Source organism: Strigops habroptila, chromosome 5 (genome assembly GCF_004027225.2).
Source record: "Strigops habroptila isolate Jane chromosome 5, bStrHab1.2.pri, whole genome shotgun sequence".
Lineage (NCBI taxonomy): Eukaryota > Metazoa > Chordata > Aves > Psittaciformes > Psittacidae > Strigops > Strigops habroptila.
The window spans coordinates 7,060,271-7,076,500 of NC_044281.2; the positions used below are offsets into that span (position 1 = coordinate 7,060,271).

Below are 16,230 nucleotides of genomic sequence, written 5' to 3' on the forward strand. Positions count from 1 at the left end.
GTTAAGACCACGCAAGTCTTATTTGTGATGTGGAAATTTTTTGGGTTCTTCACACCTTATAATGTTTTATTGTGTTATATCGCTTCACTGTTTGCCCAGGGACACTCTTGTTTTCCTCCAGAGGAAAGTGTGCAAAGTGCAGTATAGGATTGTGTTTATTTTGCACACACCCCTAAGGCTTACTGTGCAGACTCCAGCCCCAGTTAAAACCAACCTTGGGCTCTAATCCAAAACCCCAGCTGAGTGGGCAAGCCTGGGTATAAGGTATCTCCAAATCTCTGACCTAGATTTTTTTAGTGGTGAATATGGGAGTTTTTAAGATTAAAACCTGAATAAGTGGCTTAATTGTGCAGCAAAGCTTATGGCCCACTTCAGTATTTAAAGAACAAATTCTCAGCACTGGGATAGCTAATCTGGTTGAAGTTTCATAAAATGATTTGTGGACTGCTGTTGTACCAAGGAATATGGAGTGAGAGAAATTATATTACAGCTTTTCTGAATTAAACTTTTCTAAAGATATGTTACAGAATGTGGCAGGGGCAGAAGATGAAATTAGATTTGTGTGCTAACCTAAAAACATGTTGTTGTTGTTATCATGTAGCATTCCTAACATTTTCTTCTAATTGTATTTCTGTTGTCTTAGACACATGTGGGAGGAAGGGTCTATTGGAATAAAAGCAGAATTCTGTCTAGAATTTTAAATGGGTGAAATAGAGAAGCAAGTCACTGAAGGCATATTGGTTTTTTACCTTAGCATTTTACATGATGCATTTTCAATGAATCATTCCTTAAAAAAGTAAAATGTATTGGGGTCAGTGAAGCTACACTGATACACATGCACAGGATTACTTCCCATAAACATAAGACATGTTCTCTTGTCTTCATGCTTCATGTGTGTTTTCTTTTTTCTTTTTCTTTCTCCCTGCCCCTCCAAGGGAGACAGAGTGCTACTTGGAGGACCTGGAAGTTTTTACTGGCAAGGTGAGATACATCATTTAAGTCAGAGAAGTTGACTATTTGATTTTTTTCTTTACCCTCTTGGTCATTTGTATCCACATTCCTCCAACCACTATCAAAGTCTTCATCAGTAAAAGAACTAAGCTTCGTCCTTCAAAATACTTCTGAATAATCAAGGCAACCACAGATTAAAACTGAAGTAATAATTCTATAGATATGTCTTTTGTCTTTAAAATAACTCTATGATCGTCTTAAAGGCATTTTCCCAGAAATCTGAAATTTGTTTCCACCAGCAGCATGTTTCCTTTAGGATATTTTGCTTTTTTCAAAATCTGTATGTTTTGTAATTTTTGACACATGCATGAAGTGTGTATTTTCAAAGAGAAATGTACCCTTCAAAGAGAATTACCATTATTTTCCTTTGACAGCAAAGATGTATTGCATTTGTTCATATTGATCTTTTTGTGCCATGGTGCACATTTTGCCTCTGCCTGCACTGTTACACAGAACATTACCTCTATATTTTGCTAATGTGGGCTTCAGTCAGTATTTGCAGGATCATTCCATGTTTTGCTATAGCTCTTCATTCAAAAGATAGTGCTGCTACCATCAGACATAGCTGCCAAACTCTGCTGCCTGTTTTTTTTTAATGTAAATACTAAGTTTATAAAATTATCTGTATCATGCCAGCCTACATGTAGACGTAGCAGCCCAGGAAGCTTGTTTCTGGTGCTACATTTTAAATTCTGAACAAAATGGAATAATTGAAACTAAACTTCAGATACAGTATGATATATTACGTTCCTGAATTTATTTTATTGCTTTTTGCCAAAAGTGACATCTCATCTGCTAAAACAACCTTATTCTCTACTACCACCAAAAAAAGAAAAAAAAAAATCTCACCTCTGAATAGAAGACAATAGTATACTTCTAAAAACTAGTTTTTTCACGCCAAATTTTTATTCCACATTCTGAGATGCTGGAAGAGTAGTTTCCCTATACTTCATACATGTACGACTATGTATATGAAGTAAGTTCTCTTCTGAAAACTTTTCGTGATTCAAGATTTAATTTGAAGTCAAAGAAAAGAACATGATGAAGGCCCCACCCAGATGCTGGTGAAGTGAGAACAGAAGGCGGTAATCCACTATGCTCATCTCATTAGCTTCTTGACTGCTGTATTAAGCTCTCATGTTATGGTATTTAGACAAGGAGCAACGGCTCAGCTCTGTGCTGCCATAAGCATATGCTTACTGTTACCTAACTGGGCAGACCCATTTAAGTCCTGGCTTACATGCAGCTTCTGTTTTCAGTGAAAACTCTTTGTGTGCTTCTGATTAAATCTGTGCACAAATTTCTGCTGAAGCTGGGTCCAAATTTTCATTTATGTCCTTTCTATTGCTCCTGCTGTTGCTTATTTTCTGGTCAGTATTGGGGAAAAGTTGTTGCTTTAGAAGCAAGCAATCTGTAAATGAGTTCTGTTGCTTGCTGAGTGAATGTGCACACATTTTATTTGTCATTTTAAGCTGTTTTCTTTCTCTTTAGGCCAACTTATTTCTGATCGAGTAACAGAGATTGTGGCTAAATATGACTCCAAAGTCTACAGTACAAAATATGATGACCAGTTAGCAACCAGACCTGCCAGTGCTGCTTTTGATGACAGCTACTTGGGTGCGTAGTTTGAAAAGGAAGAAAACCTAGCTGTACTTGAAAAACTCCCTTGCAACTGTTCATATTTAAGTCTAAATCATACTACTATTAATTCATCATTTGAGAGATAACTAAAGAGCTACATACCTGAAAATGCAGTAATTTATGCATGATGGAAGTTAGTTATCTTGCCATAGGCTTGATTCAAAAAGTACTTGATGACAAAATAAATGGAAATATGTCCATGATTTTTTGTGCTCTATGGCTAGGGCTGAATATGGGAATGGCTGAGGTATGATTTTTATGTGAGAAGTTATTTTTTTTTATACCTATTTTTTTAGAAAAGCAGCTGTTTCTAAATAATCTACCGAAACAAAATAAAAATAAAAAAGAATCATGTTTTGGAAGAAAAATAATGGAGAGTCCCTTAGAGAAGTGGGAAGTTATCATTTAGCTTCATATATGTCTAACTGGGTTCAGAAAAACACAAGGATACACTAAGATAGTTCCATGGATGATAATTTTAAAATTTTCATCTTCTGATCTCAAATTCATGGATGGAGATGAATTATAGTTTACTCATGTAGCTGTTCATAGTCTAAGCTACTTAAAGGCAATATTTATTCCATTGTGTTTTAAGGTGAAGCATAGAGGCCTGTGAAAAGTGTAAAGAGATGAAAGGTTTAGTGAGGTTTTTAAAATGTTTTACTAATTTTGTCTATTGATCAGGTTATTCGGTGACTGTTGGAGACTTCAATAGTGATGGCATAGAAGGTAAGACCTTTGCATCAGTAAAAAAATCATGTTATTAGGCTGGGTAGGTCTTTCAAATAAGTGGTGTAGAACAACTGATGCAGTGTGCAGGAAAATGCATAAAGCACTAGCAATGAACTACTTTGCTCAAGCTAAGTCATTGCACTTTGGAACCTGAATGTTATCTGGATGTCTTGCTTTATGTTTCAGACTTTGTATCAGGAATCCCAAGAGCAGCAAGAACTTTGGGCATGGTAGGAATTTTAAATTTTAAAATTTTAAATTTTAAACTTTACCAAAAAAAATCCCCAAAATAATTGGTGTGCTGAAATGTGTATTTCTTCATGTGCAGGTGTCTATTTACAATGGGAAAAATATGTCTTCCATGTACAACTTCACTGGAGAGCAGGTATGTAGCTTTATTGAGTGTAGTGGGTGACTGAGAGGCTATTCCTATGGAAAGATGACACGTTGAGGCAGTATTTAGGGTACTAGAACATACAATATTTTGTATGTTATTAGCTTATTTGCCAAATTAAATAAAAAAGGTCTGTAAGAATCCTAAAAGTATGTGTTCTGTGAGTTCCCGTTTTGTAGTACTACTAAGAAAAACAATCTTATTTAAATGAAGGAAATGCTGCCTATTTTAATTAGGAAGGACTGGATCATGAAATGGGGAATGGGGAAGGTAACTCATCAGTTCACTTTCTAACAGAGTAAGGAAGAGAAAGGAAAATAAAGACAAAAATTGTGGTATATATCATCTCACTAACATCTTTTCTATACAACTTTATATAAACTTGTGAGTTGTACTGATATAAACACACAAACAAGTTTGGTTTGAATTTTGTTTTCCAGATGGCTGCTTATTTTGGGTATTCAGTTGCTGCCACAGATATCAATGGGGACAAGTAAGTGCCCTCTTCTCCCAGCTGCCACCCAACTTGTTTTTGGAAAGGCAAAAAAAAAAAAAAGCTTTTATTAAAGTCTTTCCTACAATATAGATTTCTGTCTTCATTGCTGACTTAACATGTATCTGCGCAACACACTTTCTTGCTAGCGCTCAACTGAACATAAGCCAGCAATGTGTGCTCGCAGTCCAGAAAGCCAATTGTGTGCTGGGCTGCATCAAAGGAAGTGTGACCAGCAGGTCAAAGGAGGTGATCCTGCTCCTGTACTCTGTTCTTGTGAGAACCCACTTGGAGTACTGTGTGCAGTTCTGGTGTCCTCCTCAACATAAGAAGGACATGGAGCTGTTGGAGCAAGTCCCGCGGAGGCCACAAGGATGATAAGGGGGCTTAAGCACCTCTCTTGTTAAGACAGGCTGAGAAAGTTGGGGCTGTTCAGCCTGGAGAAGAGAAGCTGCATGGAGACCTCATAGCAGCCTTCCAGTATCTGAAGGGGGCCTACAGGGATGCCTGAGAGGGACTCTTCATCAGGGACTGTAGAGACAGGACAAGGGGTAATGGGTTTAAAATTAAACAGAGGAAGTTCAGATTAGATAGATAAGCTTTTTACTGTGAGGGCGGTGAGGCACTGGAACAGGTTGCCCAAAGAAGTGGTAAATGCTCTATCCCTGTCAGTGTTCAAGGCCAGGTTGCACAGCGCCTTGGGTGACATGGTCTAGGGCGAGGTGTCCCTGCCCATGGCAGGGGGCTTGGAACTAGATGATCTTAAGGTCCTTTCCAACCCAAACCATTCTATGATTCTATAACATTTTTTTTAACAGTTGTAGATTTATTTTTATATTTATTTGCACAAATACATGTGTATATTCACATGCTTTAGATGCATTAAATTCTAGTAGATTTGTGCTTACTTAGTCAATAAATATTTGCCTTCAGTTACAATTTAAAGATAGGTAACTTTCATCTTATTGACTTCAGTGCTGAGTCAGTCCTTCTAATGGTTGCTGAAGAGAAGGAAGCTGAATTTTCATGTTATTACTGAAGAAACTTATCTGGTTTTTTGTTCCAGTTATACAGATTTGTTTATTGGAGCCCCTCTTTTTATGGATCGAAGTTCTGATGGGAAACTTCAAGAGGTCGGCCAAGTTTCCATTTGCCTTCAACGAGCCTCTGGAGGGTTTCAGATCACAAAGCTGAATGGTTTTGAGATATTTGCAAGATTCAGCAGTTCTATTGCACCTCTAGGGGATCTAGATCAGGATGGCTTCAATGGTAGGACATCATTTATTGGTCACTATTTTCCATTCAAAGATGAAAGCTAGACAGCACACTGAACGTGGATTCTGCACGCAAACATTAGGCATTCTAACCATGACTGAATGTTGGACACTAAGGTCTAGACTCCTTTCGATGCTTGTATGCTACTCCCAAGAATGCTAACAGGAGTTACATGTATGCATCGAGCAGAGACTATACCATTTAAACTACAACATGGATTATTTAACTGTTACACCGACCAGTTTATTACTTTCTAAGTGATAAGTACAATAGAAACTTCAGTGAAATATCTGATTCTCCGCTGTGACTTATTAGGACATCTGCAGTATAATTTTCCTGTTTCCATTGCTTAAAGCTGATTTTCCTCTTCAGATGACTGAAAAGAAGGTTTTGGTTCAGAAAGCTGGTTAAAAATTATCTAATAGAAGGGATTTTCCTGAGAAAAGTCTAGATTTTTTTTTTAAATATTTTTTGTTTTGGTTTTTTTTCCCAAAATGAAGAGTCTGATGAAAATATCCTATAACAACTACAGCCAACTGCACCAAGAGCTGAGTGTCTGGAGTCAGTGTGTGGATGGGAAGTCTTGAGTCTGATAAAACTGAAACTGTGGACTCTCAAACCCATTGCCAGTGCTTCTTGTTACTTTCATTTAGCAATGAAGGGCAATGAAACCAACAATCATGTAGTCTGGCGACAGAAACTTCCAGGAATACTAGGGAGAACTTTGTTACACAAGTCATACTCCAGTGTTGCCTAAAGAGTGGTAGGAATTTGGGTTCTGCAACAAAATGCTCATTTTTGGTTTTCCATTCTGCTTGCAAGCTAAGTATTTTCTGAAAGATCAAAATTTATAATAGGCTAATATTTCAAATTCCCAGGCAGCTCAAATTTATTTTTTAAATGAAATCATAAAATCATAGTATTTTTTAAATGAAATCATAAAATCATAGTTGGGTTGGAACTTTAGTTGCTAAAATTATACAGTTAGTGTGAAGATGCAATATCACTGCAACTGTTTACAGAAGACATTCGAAAGGTTACAGCTGATAGCCAGAAATGTGGTTACTTGATGAGATTATCCAAAAAATGTTTTGATTCCATCATACTTCAATCTGAAATACACTGTAGGTGAGAAAATCATAGCAAAATTTCTCTCTTTTTAATTACTTTGCAATTATTTAGTCTAGTTTTTTAGGTCTTATTTTTTCGCGCTCTGTTTTATGTTGGGAGTGTTAATTAAAATGGTTTCCATCACAGTATGGTGCAAGATTAGAATTTTTACTGTTTTCATAAAGTTTGTAAAGATGAATCACAAATACAAAATGGTAAACTTTTGAGTCCTTGTTCTTTTAATGAAATTTTCTCAAATTTACAGAAAAAGTAACGTGTAATGTAATTATTCTGTATTTTGTTTCATGTTTGGTCTTCGAGCCAACTGTGAAAATGTTTAATTTAGATCTCGTACACTTGTAAAGCTGTCCTTACAGACATTACTTGTCCAATTAGCATTTTGTTTTACTCTTTATTAGTCATTGATAATGAGTACTCCCAAATTTATTAAGCTTTAACAGATAGCATAATGACACTAACTGAAAGTTGTCCATAAAACACATTGCCAAGCCATGATCAAGATAGACTGGAATTTGATATTTACCTTTGTTATAGGCTGATTTAAATTTTCTGGAATTACTAAAATGTCACACCCCGTGGAGGAACCTGAGTGTGTTAATGAAATGGGCTGATAGTCCCTCTTAGTTTTGTGATTTGGTGTCAGCAATGACTAATTCTGGGTGTTAAATATTCCCCAAAACATCTCAAATCCATATGATTTGGCTGTAAGTCTGTTACTGAAGTGTAGAAGTGTTTGTAGAACTATTCCTTGCCCTTCTCCTCTCCCTCCCCAAGTCTGTGATATATGATCTTGTTAAACATTTATTTCCTCCCTACTGACACACATTGAAACTGTAATATCAAAAATTAAGAAATTATTGAAGTAAGCACAAATATGCTCTCCTAGTGTCTGTCTGGAGATGTTGATGACTGTTCTTTTGGTTTACAGATATTGCAGTTGCTGCACCATATGGTGGAGAGGACAAGAGAGGACTTGTCTATATCTACAATGGAAGAGCAAATGGTTTGAATGCTGTCCCATCTCAAATTCTTGAAGGGCAGTGGGCTGCTCGCACTATGCCACCCAGTTTTGGGTACTCGCTGAAAGGAGCTACAGATGTGGACAAAAATGGATACCCAGGTCCTTTGCTCTAAATGTTACTTTAGGATAACTTCATAGTAGCCCCACCTCTCACTGACAGCATATTTGAAAAAATGAATTGTAATGTGTAATATTTCTCCCTTCTTCCTAGATTTGATTGTTGGAGCCTTTGGCGTTGACACAGCTGTTTTGTATAGGTAAGTATCCCTTTATGCTTTTACATTATGTGCAAGCAAAGCTCAGCGGCACTCTTGAGTTACAAAAGAAAGCAAGGGGAGTCTGTAATTGCCACTCCACATTCCAAACTGCTGGAGGTCAAAAAAGGTTATACTGCTGTTTGCACTGAGTGAATCTACAGCCTGTCTAGTATTTATCTTTCTCAATCTATATTTAAGAGATAATATAAATAGGATGTCTTCAAGGCTTTCCAAGTGACAGTTTTCTGGATTCTGACACATTCACGGTGCTGCTAACTGTTAAACTGCAGTCCTGAGATTCTCATCCATACTTGCTCATTTTGGGAAAATAATTTGTGTGTGCTAGAAAGGGATAGAACTTCCTCTTAACACAATTGCCCGTGTTCTGCCTCTGATAGTACTGAAAGGACATAGAAAAGCTTCCTGCTTTTCCCTAATCTACTCGATTATTTGTTATTCTTGCAGTTTCACTAAATATTGTCTTAAGTGTGCATGTGTATATTTCACAATTTGATGGGGAGGGTATTGTCTAACATGGTGTCGAATGCTGTCCAAGAGGATGTTTTCTTTGCAGGGCTAGACCAGTTATTAGAGTAAATGCTGCCCTGGAAGTTAATCCAACCATTCTAAACCCAGAGAACAAAACCTGTTCGCTATCAGATGTAAAGGTTTCTTGGTAAGCAGGATATCTTTGTTTTCCTTTGTGGGAAGGGACGTTTTTGGTGTTTATTTTCATAAGCTTTCAATTTTGAAAGGATTCAGGAAATCTAGTTAGCTAATTAAAAAGGGCAATCAAACATGGGTATTTCTGAAAGAACAGACAATAAATACAAAATAAGAACTTGGACAACAGTGGGAGGTCCAGCATTCTCCTCAATAGATGCTAGATTGACTCCCAGGTTATGTCCCACCTGCAGAAATTGCAAATTGTCTGTGTTGAGTAGAATAAGATCTTCCCAAGATGGTAATGGATTGCTCAGCTTTTGTAGTGTTTTTACCTGTTAACTTACTTTTTAGATGAGCTCATGGAAAACATATTTGGGAAATGATCTGCTCTGCAAACTGGTTTTGGTTCTTGCTCCTGTAGTATATCCAAACCCACTTTTCCTTTGTAGTGCTAACTTCGTTTTTAACTTGGTATTCCAGTTCCTTCTAGCTTTCAAAAAAATAAATGAGCCACATTTGATTTCAGGAATAAACACTCTGCTTCACATGCTATTCCTGCATGTATTAAGATTCTAAAGCTTTGCATTGCTTGCATTGCTGTCTACTTATTAATAGGTTATAGTTTCTTCCCCACTAGTAGAAAATAGCTTTTGGGAGTGAGCTAGAGTCTCAAAAGAGAATACCTTTGAACAGAGAAAAATAGTAAAGAATTTTAGAAGAAAATGAGACAAAAAGTGTGTGAAATTAATATTTTCTTTTCCTCCAAAACAGCTTCAAAGTAAAGTTCTGCTTAAAAGCAGATGGCAAAGGAAAGCTCCCTAATTCACTCAGTAAGTTCTGCTAATTTAAAAACTTCTAAAGTCTTTTTATATATTGTTTGCAGACATGAGCACTGGTCACTGTTGTTCATTATTGTTGCCTACCCTTTACAGCACCATACTACCAGTCTGGTAACCATATACATCTATATATGTCTTCACCAGGTTTTTTGCTGAAGTTGTGTTGAAGTCAGTGGGATTTGAGCATACTTGAGACTTCAGACATAAGTTTAACCACTTGGTGGAACTAGTCTTGGGAAATCCTTTGTATTACAGAACTGAGATCAACTCTTGTTGAGGGGAGTTTTAGAAAAGAATATTCAAGTATGTACATTGTTAGGCCTGAAAACTATGGACAAGCAACAAGGGACTTCTCATATTTCTGTTGAAATCATGACCTTATGATTGATACCATTAATTTTTTTTTATCAGGTTTTCTGCATCACACTCAGGAAAAGATTGTTTTAAACAGGTTTTTAAGTTATCTCTAAGGGATTTTGTAGTGTGGCAGACAGCCTGCTACAATCAGGTTTCGTCTACTGATTCTGAAATTGTTTCCTTATTTTCTGTATGGCATGTATAGAGGTGTTATGATCTGGGAAGATTCATATAAATGGCTGTTACATATTTTAAATTTCATTATCTATATCAAATATTCAAAGTAATTAGATTAGCAATACAGTTACATGCTGTAATGTGTTACATGCAAGATTGCTTTAAATGGGTTTTTTTTGGGGGGGAAAAATTTAACTTGTTCATGCAGTCCTATAGCAATTATAAATGTATCAGTGCTCTTCATAGAATCATAGAATGGTTTGGGTTGTAAAAGACCTTAAGATCACCTAGTTCCAACCCCCTGCCATGGGCAGGGATGCCTCACACTAGACCAGGTCACCCAAGGCTCTGCTTAACCTGGCCTTGAATGTTTCTTGTATGTTTCCAGTGTTTAAGGAAAAAGCAGAGACCAATTTAGGACAACAATGCCTGTTGGTTACTGTTTTGAGAACTAATGTAGAAACAGATTCTTATCTTGAAGGGGAAGATTTAAAAGTTCCAAGTAGAAGGTTTTCATTGTAGCTGAAATCAGCATTCATCTCCATTCCTGATGAGAATCTGTAGTGTTTTTAATTGAATGAAATATCCCTAACCTAACTGCTTTGGATTGGACAGATTTCCAAGTGGAGCTGCTGTTGGATAAACTTAAGCAGAAAGGAGCTATAAGGAGAGCTCTCTTTCTCCACAGTAAACAGCCTAGCCACTCTAAGAACATGACTATTACCAAGGGAGGCAAAATGAATTGTGAAGAACTCGATGCCTTTTTGAGGGTAAGCAGCCATTTATGTTTTAGGCAAATAATTTTTGGTGCATTGTCTATTACAGATTCCTTGTGTTAGGTGTTTAAAAAAAACAAAAAGAAAAAAGAAGTGCTAGAGAAACTTCATGACCCACATAGACCTAAAAACTACTAAAACTATATGGTCTGTCCTGGTTATCACTTCAGTCAGAGTATGAACAACAGGTATTATTGTGGCTAAGGTCCTTGTCACTAAATGGATTGGAAATTCAATTCTGAGCTTTGTTATGGACTTCCTGGACAAGTCATCTAGGCACAAAATTGCAGTTATAATTTCCAAGGAACGTGAAAGTCAACAAGCAGAAGTTGTGCTTCCACTTTGGAGGTAAAAGTAAAGAAAAATATGGATCTGCAACTAAAAGGTAAAGATCAGCAAGTAACAGAGGGGACAGAGAAGGTTGAAATAGGAAGCTTGCTTTTTTCTCAGTCTTTGTGTTTTAGTTCCCACGAACATGGATAGATGCTAACACAATTAAAAAGTGTAACCCAGTAGAAGAAACACTGAAATAGCAAAGACATCTGAAAATGAAAATGTACATGCAGCTCAGATTTATCTCTGAGTGCTTATAAATCAAACAAACAATACTTATTCCTTTCTTAAATAAAAAAACCCAAACAAAACAAATCCCCAAAACTAATAAAAATACTAGTAATCATTAAGGATTCATGAAGGATAGGTAATACCTTTCTTCGACTGGCCTTGTGAGTGGGGTATATATGGAAATACACATCCGAGCTCATTAGTAAAGCTTTAACACTTTTCCACCTGACATTCTCATAAAGGCAGTAATGACACGACCTCTATGAAATTACATTAAATTGAAAGCAGAACCATTTGAAAATTATTATCAATAGGTTTCTGCCCACAGAAGATAGCTTCTGAAGTAAGATCCTGCAATGAGCTCTTTTAGAGTCAGTAATTTTCGCTCTTCTCATTTTTGAAAATAATGAAGCAGAGTTTACAGTGGTAAAAATCTATGACTTACATAAAGCAAAGAGACGGTTTGTAGGATCACTGAAAGGCAGGATCAATATCTGATAAACAGAATGATTTGAAATGAACAATATGAAAGTCAGCAACTCCAAGCGCAAAGTAATAATTTTAGGAGGGGAAAAATCACACGTCCACAGGTGAATATCTGTGAGGGATCTTAAAAGCATAGTGAATTTTGTCTGGCAGGGAAGAGTGAGATCTTTACTCTCTCTTTACCTAAAGAGTATAGCCCTTTAGGCTCCTCACTATTACAGTTCTATGACCATATACTTCTGTATGCTCCAGTTTTGCATTTGTAAAACAGGCCTGTTACTGCTAAAACTGTCCATCTTCGAAGCTGACACTGCAGATTTTCCAACAAGAGATTTTGTAGTGTGAAAAGAGCTCAGAAGTTTTAGTGTTGTTTTGGCTTCCTCATTCCTATTACAACATGAACAATAAATAAAAATACTGCTCAGTATTGTTCTTGGGATGACTGTTTGTTGCCTATAGAAATTTCTGAAGGATATTTTTTGTTGTTGTTTTCTTCATATGTTCTAAATGTAATTCAAATTTTGGTTTCCTCAGGATGAATCTGAATTTAGAGACAAACTAACTCCCATTACTATCTTTATGGAATATCGTCTGGATTACAGAACAGCTGCAGATGCAACAGGATTGCACCCTATCCTCAACCAGTTCACTCCCGCTAATATGAGCAGACAGGTATACTCCTTACACAGTGTGTGATGACAGAACCCAGAACATATTTTCAGCCTTCAAGACTCAAGTTCATCTTAGAACTTATGAAAAATTAAGATACCAAAATATACATCTAGGCTTCAGTCTTTGAATTATGGAAACATTGATGATTATTGTATGTTTGTTTGTCTTCTCTTTTCTTCCTTCTCTCTGTGTCAAGTTTCTTTTTTGAGACTGGACTTCCTTTTCATGCATATAATGAACAGTTTTCTGGAGAAAAGCAGATAGAGTGTTATTAAAGTTGTCAGTCTTGAAGAATTGGAGTATTTCATCCAGTGCTCCGACTATGCTACTATATGTATATTATGTTTATCCCTATAATTCTCCTAAGGTAATAAGCATACTTTTTCTATTTCTGCCCATTATACAGATTTTTGCACTTGTTTATAAAAAGGATAGTGGAGATCCAACTCAAATGAACAGATTATTCAGAGGAAACACAATTAATATCTGTAGACATCAGTCCTACATTTGCAGTGTGTCAGGATGAGGCACAATACCCCCATATATAAAAACTCATTTGTTCTCTTCTGAGACCGAGTTGAAGATATCTCGTACCCAGCTATTTAGAAAATTTTTATTTGGTGGTGAAACAGCATTATTGGAAATGTATGTTAGAACAGATGCAGGAGTTCTTACAACAATATGCATTTGATTTTTGCATAGGCACATATTCTGCTGGATTGTGGCGATGATAATGTCTGCAAACCAAAGCTGGAGGTTTCAGTAGAAAGGTAAATACATGAGAAAAATACTGCAGGGAAAAATAACTTCCCTACTTCAATTCTAAACTTCAAGAGCTTGTAATACTTTTGTTAAAATGATGTATTGAAATAAGTAGGACTCCTCAGTGTATACTAAACTCATGCTTATTTGTTTTAAAGAAAGCCCATTTTCTGCTTTGTAACCTAATGTTTTTAGCATGTAATACAGGGAGAGCACATACCCCCATCCTATCCCCCGTTGTAAGTACACAGTATTTATTTGTATGTTTGCTAAGCTGGACATGCATGGCAAGCACGAATCAGTATTAGCTTCAATTGTACCACTGTTCTGCCATTTAACACTACACAGACACATGAAGTTGTGAACAGGCATGACTTTATCCAGCAAGGGGTAGAGTAGAGCTGTGTTGTCACATCTATGAAAAAAATTGTTGGTATTGGTAATATCTTTTATTAAACCTGAAAAAAAGGAACAAGTTTCAACTCATAATTCTTTCATAAGTCTGGGCTTTTTGTGCTTCGTATGCCCAAAAGCCATTCTAAGTGTATTATCTCTACTCAACAATGTTATCTGTTGGGGTTTTTCATGCCGTTAGTGCAGAGCTGTAGCATACGCACATGTATGTAGTTAGTACAGTTCACAAATATACTAATTCATGCCAATGCTTCAGAAACATTTTATATCAGTGCAGATACTGTTAGGTTTGCTTGTAGTTGCTGAAATTAAAATACACTGGACAGATAATTCTTTTTGTGTCTGGAACAAATGTATTAGAGAGGTCCTGGGTGTTTTCTGTTGTTGAGCCTTCCATCAAAACGTTATAAACTTTCTACCTCTGCTAGATAGGCATGTAATTCAAAATGTACACAATGATTTAGCTGTTCATAATTGTTTGTTCCTTTTTAAAAAAAGGTGTTGGCGGTTTTGTGGTTTACTGTAAATCTTGTAAAAAAGATTTCTAAAGACCAGCACGTAATATTTGCTCCATTTTTGTGATTATAGATACAGGGTTTTTTTAAACATGTGTAGAGGTCTCCTGACGTTCCTGAAGCATAGGTACTGCCTCTAGATTCCTCTAATGTCTTGTGCAATTTCAGAATGTCTCTTGTTTCTCGAAGTTCAACCAGTTCAATACGGTTGAAAACCTGAATGCAGAGCTCATTTTTGCATTTGTTGTTTTGTAGTGATCAGAAGCAGATCTATATTGGTGATGACAATCCCTTGACACTAATTGTCAGTGCTCAGAATCTAGGAGAAGGAGCCTATGAAGCAGAACTCTTTGTCATCGTTCCACCCCAAGCAGATTTCATCGGTGTTGTTCGTAACAACGAGGTAAAATTCCAACTATATTTCTTCTTCGAGTAGTCAGATTTCAGGTGCTGCTATGGAAGTTTGTGGGAGAGGGTCCATCAGTAGTAGTTTTTATGCTTTGATCCTAAAGTAAAGCACTGAAAAAATGATAAGGCTCTTCCAAGCCTCAAGGCCGTATAATACCTGGTTGGATGGTTCCAATTTAAGAGCCTACTGCTAAGAACAAAGGAGAATCATTTGTATGTTGGAGCTTGACACGCAGAGTTTATCTGCTACAAGACTTTATTTGAACAGTACCCTTATTTAAATTTAGATTTAGCATCTCGTGCTAGGTAAACAGCTGGGCACCTGTGAGGCAAAAAGTGATACTGGCTATTACTGTTCTCCTCACCTAAGTACGTAGAAAGTTTTGGGTGTCAGCTATCCTAATTACACAGAATATTAAAATGTTTCCTGATTTTCCCTTGTACTAGAAAATATCTGTATAACTTCTCTTTCTCTGAATACATGTAGGTATAGTCCAAATTTTGGTTTAGCCCATTATAGCTATATATAAGTAATATATTTTCAGATTTTCTTCATCATTGTTTTTATTTGGTTTAATCTGTGACCAATAAATGTATCTGTAAAGTCACAGAATCTTAAGGGGAAAACTGGTTTTGCCCTATATCAAAGGTTTCCAACTTTGATATACAACCACATCCTTCATACATGTTGGACGATGCCTTGCTTTGGTTCTCAAGTTTGCCTCTGCTATTCTAAGTACTTTGTTATGTGGCTTTGTTCAAAATCTGATAGCTCCTCTAACACATCTTTTTGAGTAAGCTAGTAAGAATTCATGTTATTTTGCATTTGAATCTTTATTTTCCTATGGAGAGTTTGCATAATTGCCAAAATTTCCTCACATAGGTTTTAAAAAATCACATGGAGAAATGCTTTTGGTCACAAAAATCACCAGTGATACCCAACGTAAGAGTATTGAATTTCTCTTTTTATAACCTTGGAAAGAGCATCCATCTCATATAAAAATATCTGTCTCCATGGAGACTTTCATACTTAGATTTTATTTAATTTTAGTGCTTGACTGTGTTAGGACTGAGAAATTATATTAAAGCTAACATAGCATATCTAGAACTTTTCTCCAGACTTTCATCCAGATCTCCAGATGTAAAGAATGCTATTCTTTAATACTTTTTTCTGCTTTATTGCAGGCTTTAGCAAGACTGTCTTGTGCATTTAAAACAGAAAATCAAACTCGCATGGTAGTTTGTGACCTGGGAAATCCCATGAAAGCAGGAACTAAGGTAAGGTTTGGTCCAAGCCTGGTAGCTCAAGCAGTACAGTCAGCATTTTTCTTAATCATTGTAGTGTCTGGGCAGGATTTTACTCACAGGAATTTAAGATTAGATGTAGCTGACATTTAGCTGCCCACATGTTTGGTTAGTTCAGTGGTAATTTGTTTTAGCTTTTCAGCTAAATTAAAGGCTGAAAGGAATGTTCATGAGTTATAACTCAAATGGAGCAGTTCATTGAACAGTGGAATTAATGAAGTCTGGTGCCTCTTCAGCTTGTCTTTAGATTTATTTCTGGTGCCTCTTCAGTTTGTCTTTAGATTTATTGGATATGTATTTTTAATATATAACAAAGAGCTAGCTGATAACACAC

At 36.4% G+C, this 16,230-nt stretch overlaps 1 protein-coding gene across 4 annotated transcripts in view; it reads left to right on the forward strand.

Moving 5' to 3' along the window:
• ITGAV (integrin subunit alpha V) overlaps positions 1–16,230 on the forward strand; it is a 77,640-nt gene that overhangs the window by 19,954 nt on the left and 41,456 nt on the right. For all 4 annotated transcript variants that reach the window (XM_030485508.1, XM_030485511.1, XM_030485509.1 and 1 more), the window contains exons 6-21: positions 936–981; positions 2,503–2,628; positions 3,337–3,381; positions 3,571–3,614; positions 3,713–3,769; positions 4,219–4,271; positions 5,338–5,540; positions 7,606–7,797; positions 7,910–7,955; positions 8,530–8,631; positions 9,393–9,451; positions 10,610–10,764; positions 12,355–12,492; positions 13,195–13,262; positions 14,439–14,586; positions 15,777–15,869. In XM_030485508.1, coding sequence (XP_030341368.1) covers positions 936–981; positions 2,503–2,628; positions 3,337–3,381; positions 3,571–3,614; positions 3,713–3,769; positions 4,219–4,271; positions 5,338–5,540; positions 7,606–7,797; positions 7,910–7,955; positions 8,530–8,631; positions 9,393–9,451; positions 10,610–10,764; positions 12,355–12,492; positions 13,195–13,262; positions 14,439–14,586; positions 15,777–15,869 — 1,575 coding nt within the window. The remainder of the gene's footprint in view (positions 1–935; positions 982–2,502; positions 2,629–3,336; positions 3,382–3,570; positions 3,615–3,712; positions 3,770–4,218; positions 4,272–5,337; positions 5,541–7,605; positions 7,798–7,909; positions 7,956–8,529; positions 8,632–9,392; positions 9,452–10,609; positions 10,765–12,354; positions 12,493–13,194; positions 13,263–14,438; positions 14,587–15,776; positions 15,870–16,230) is intronic.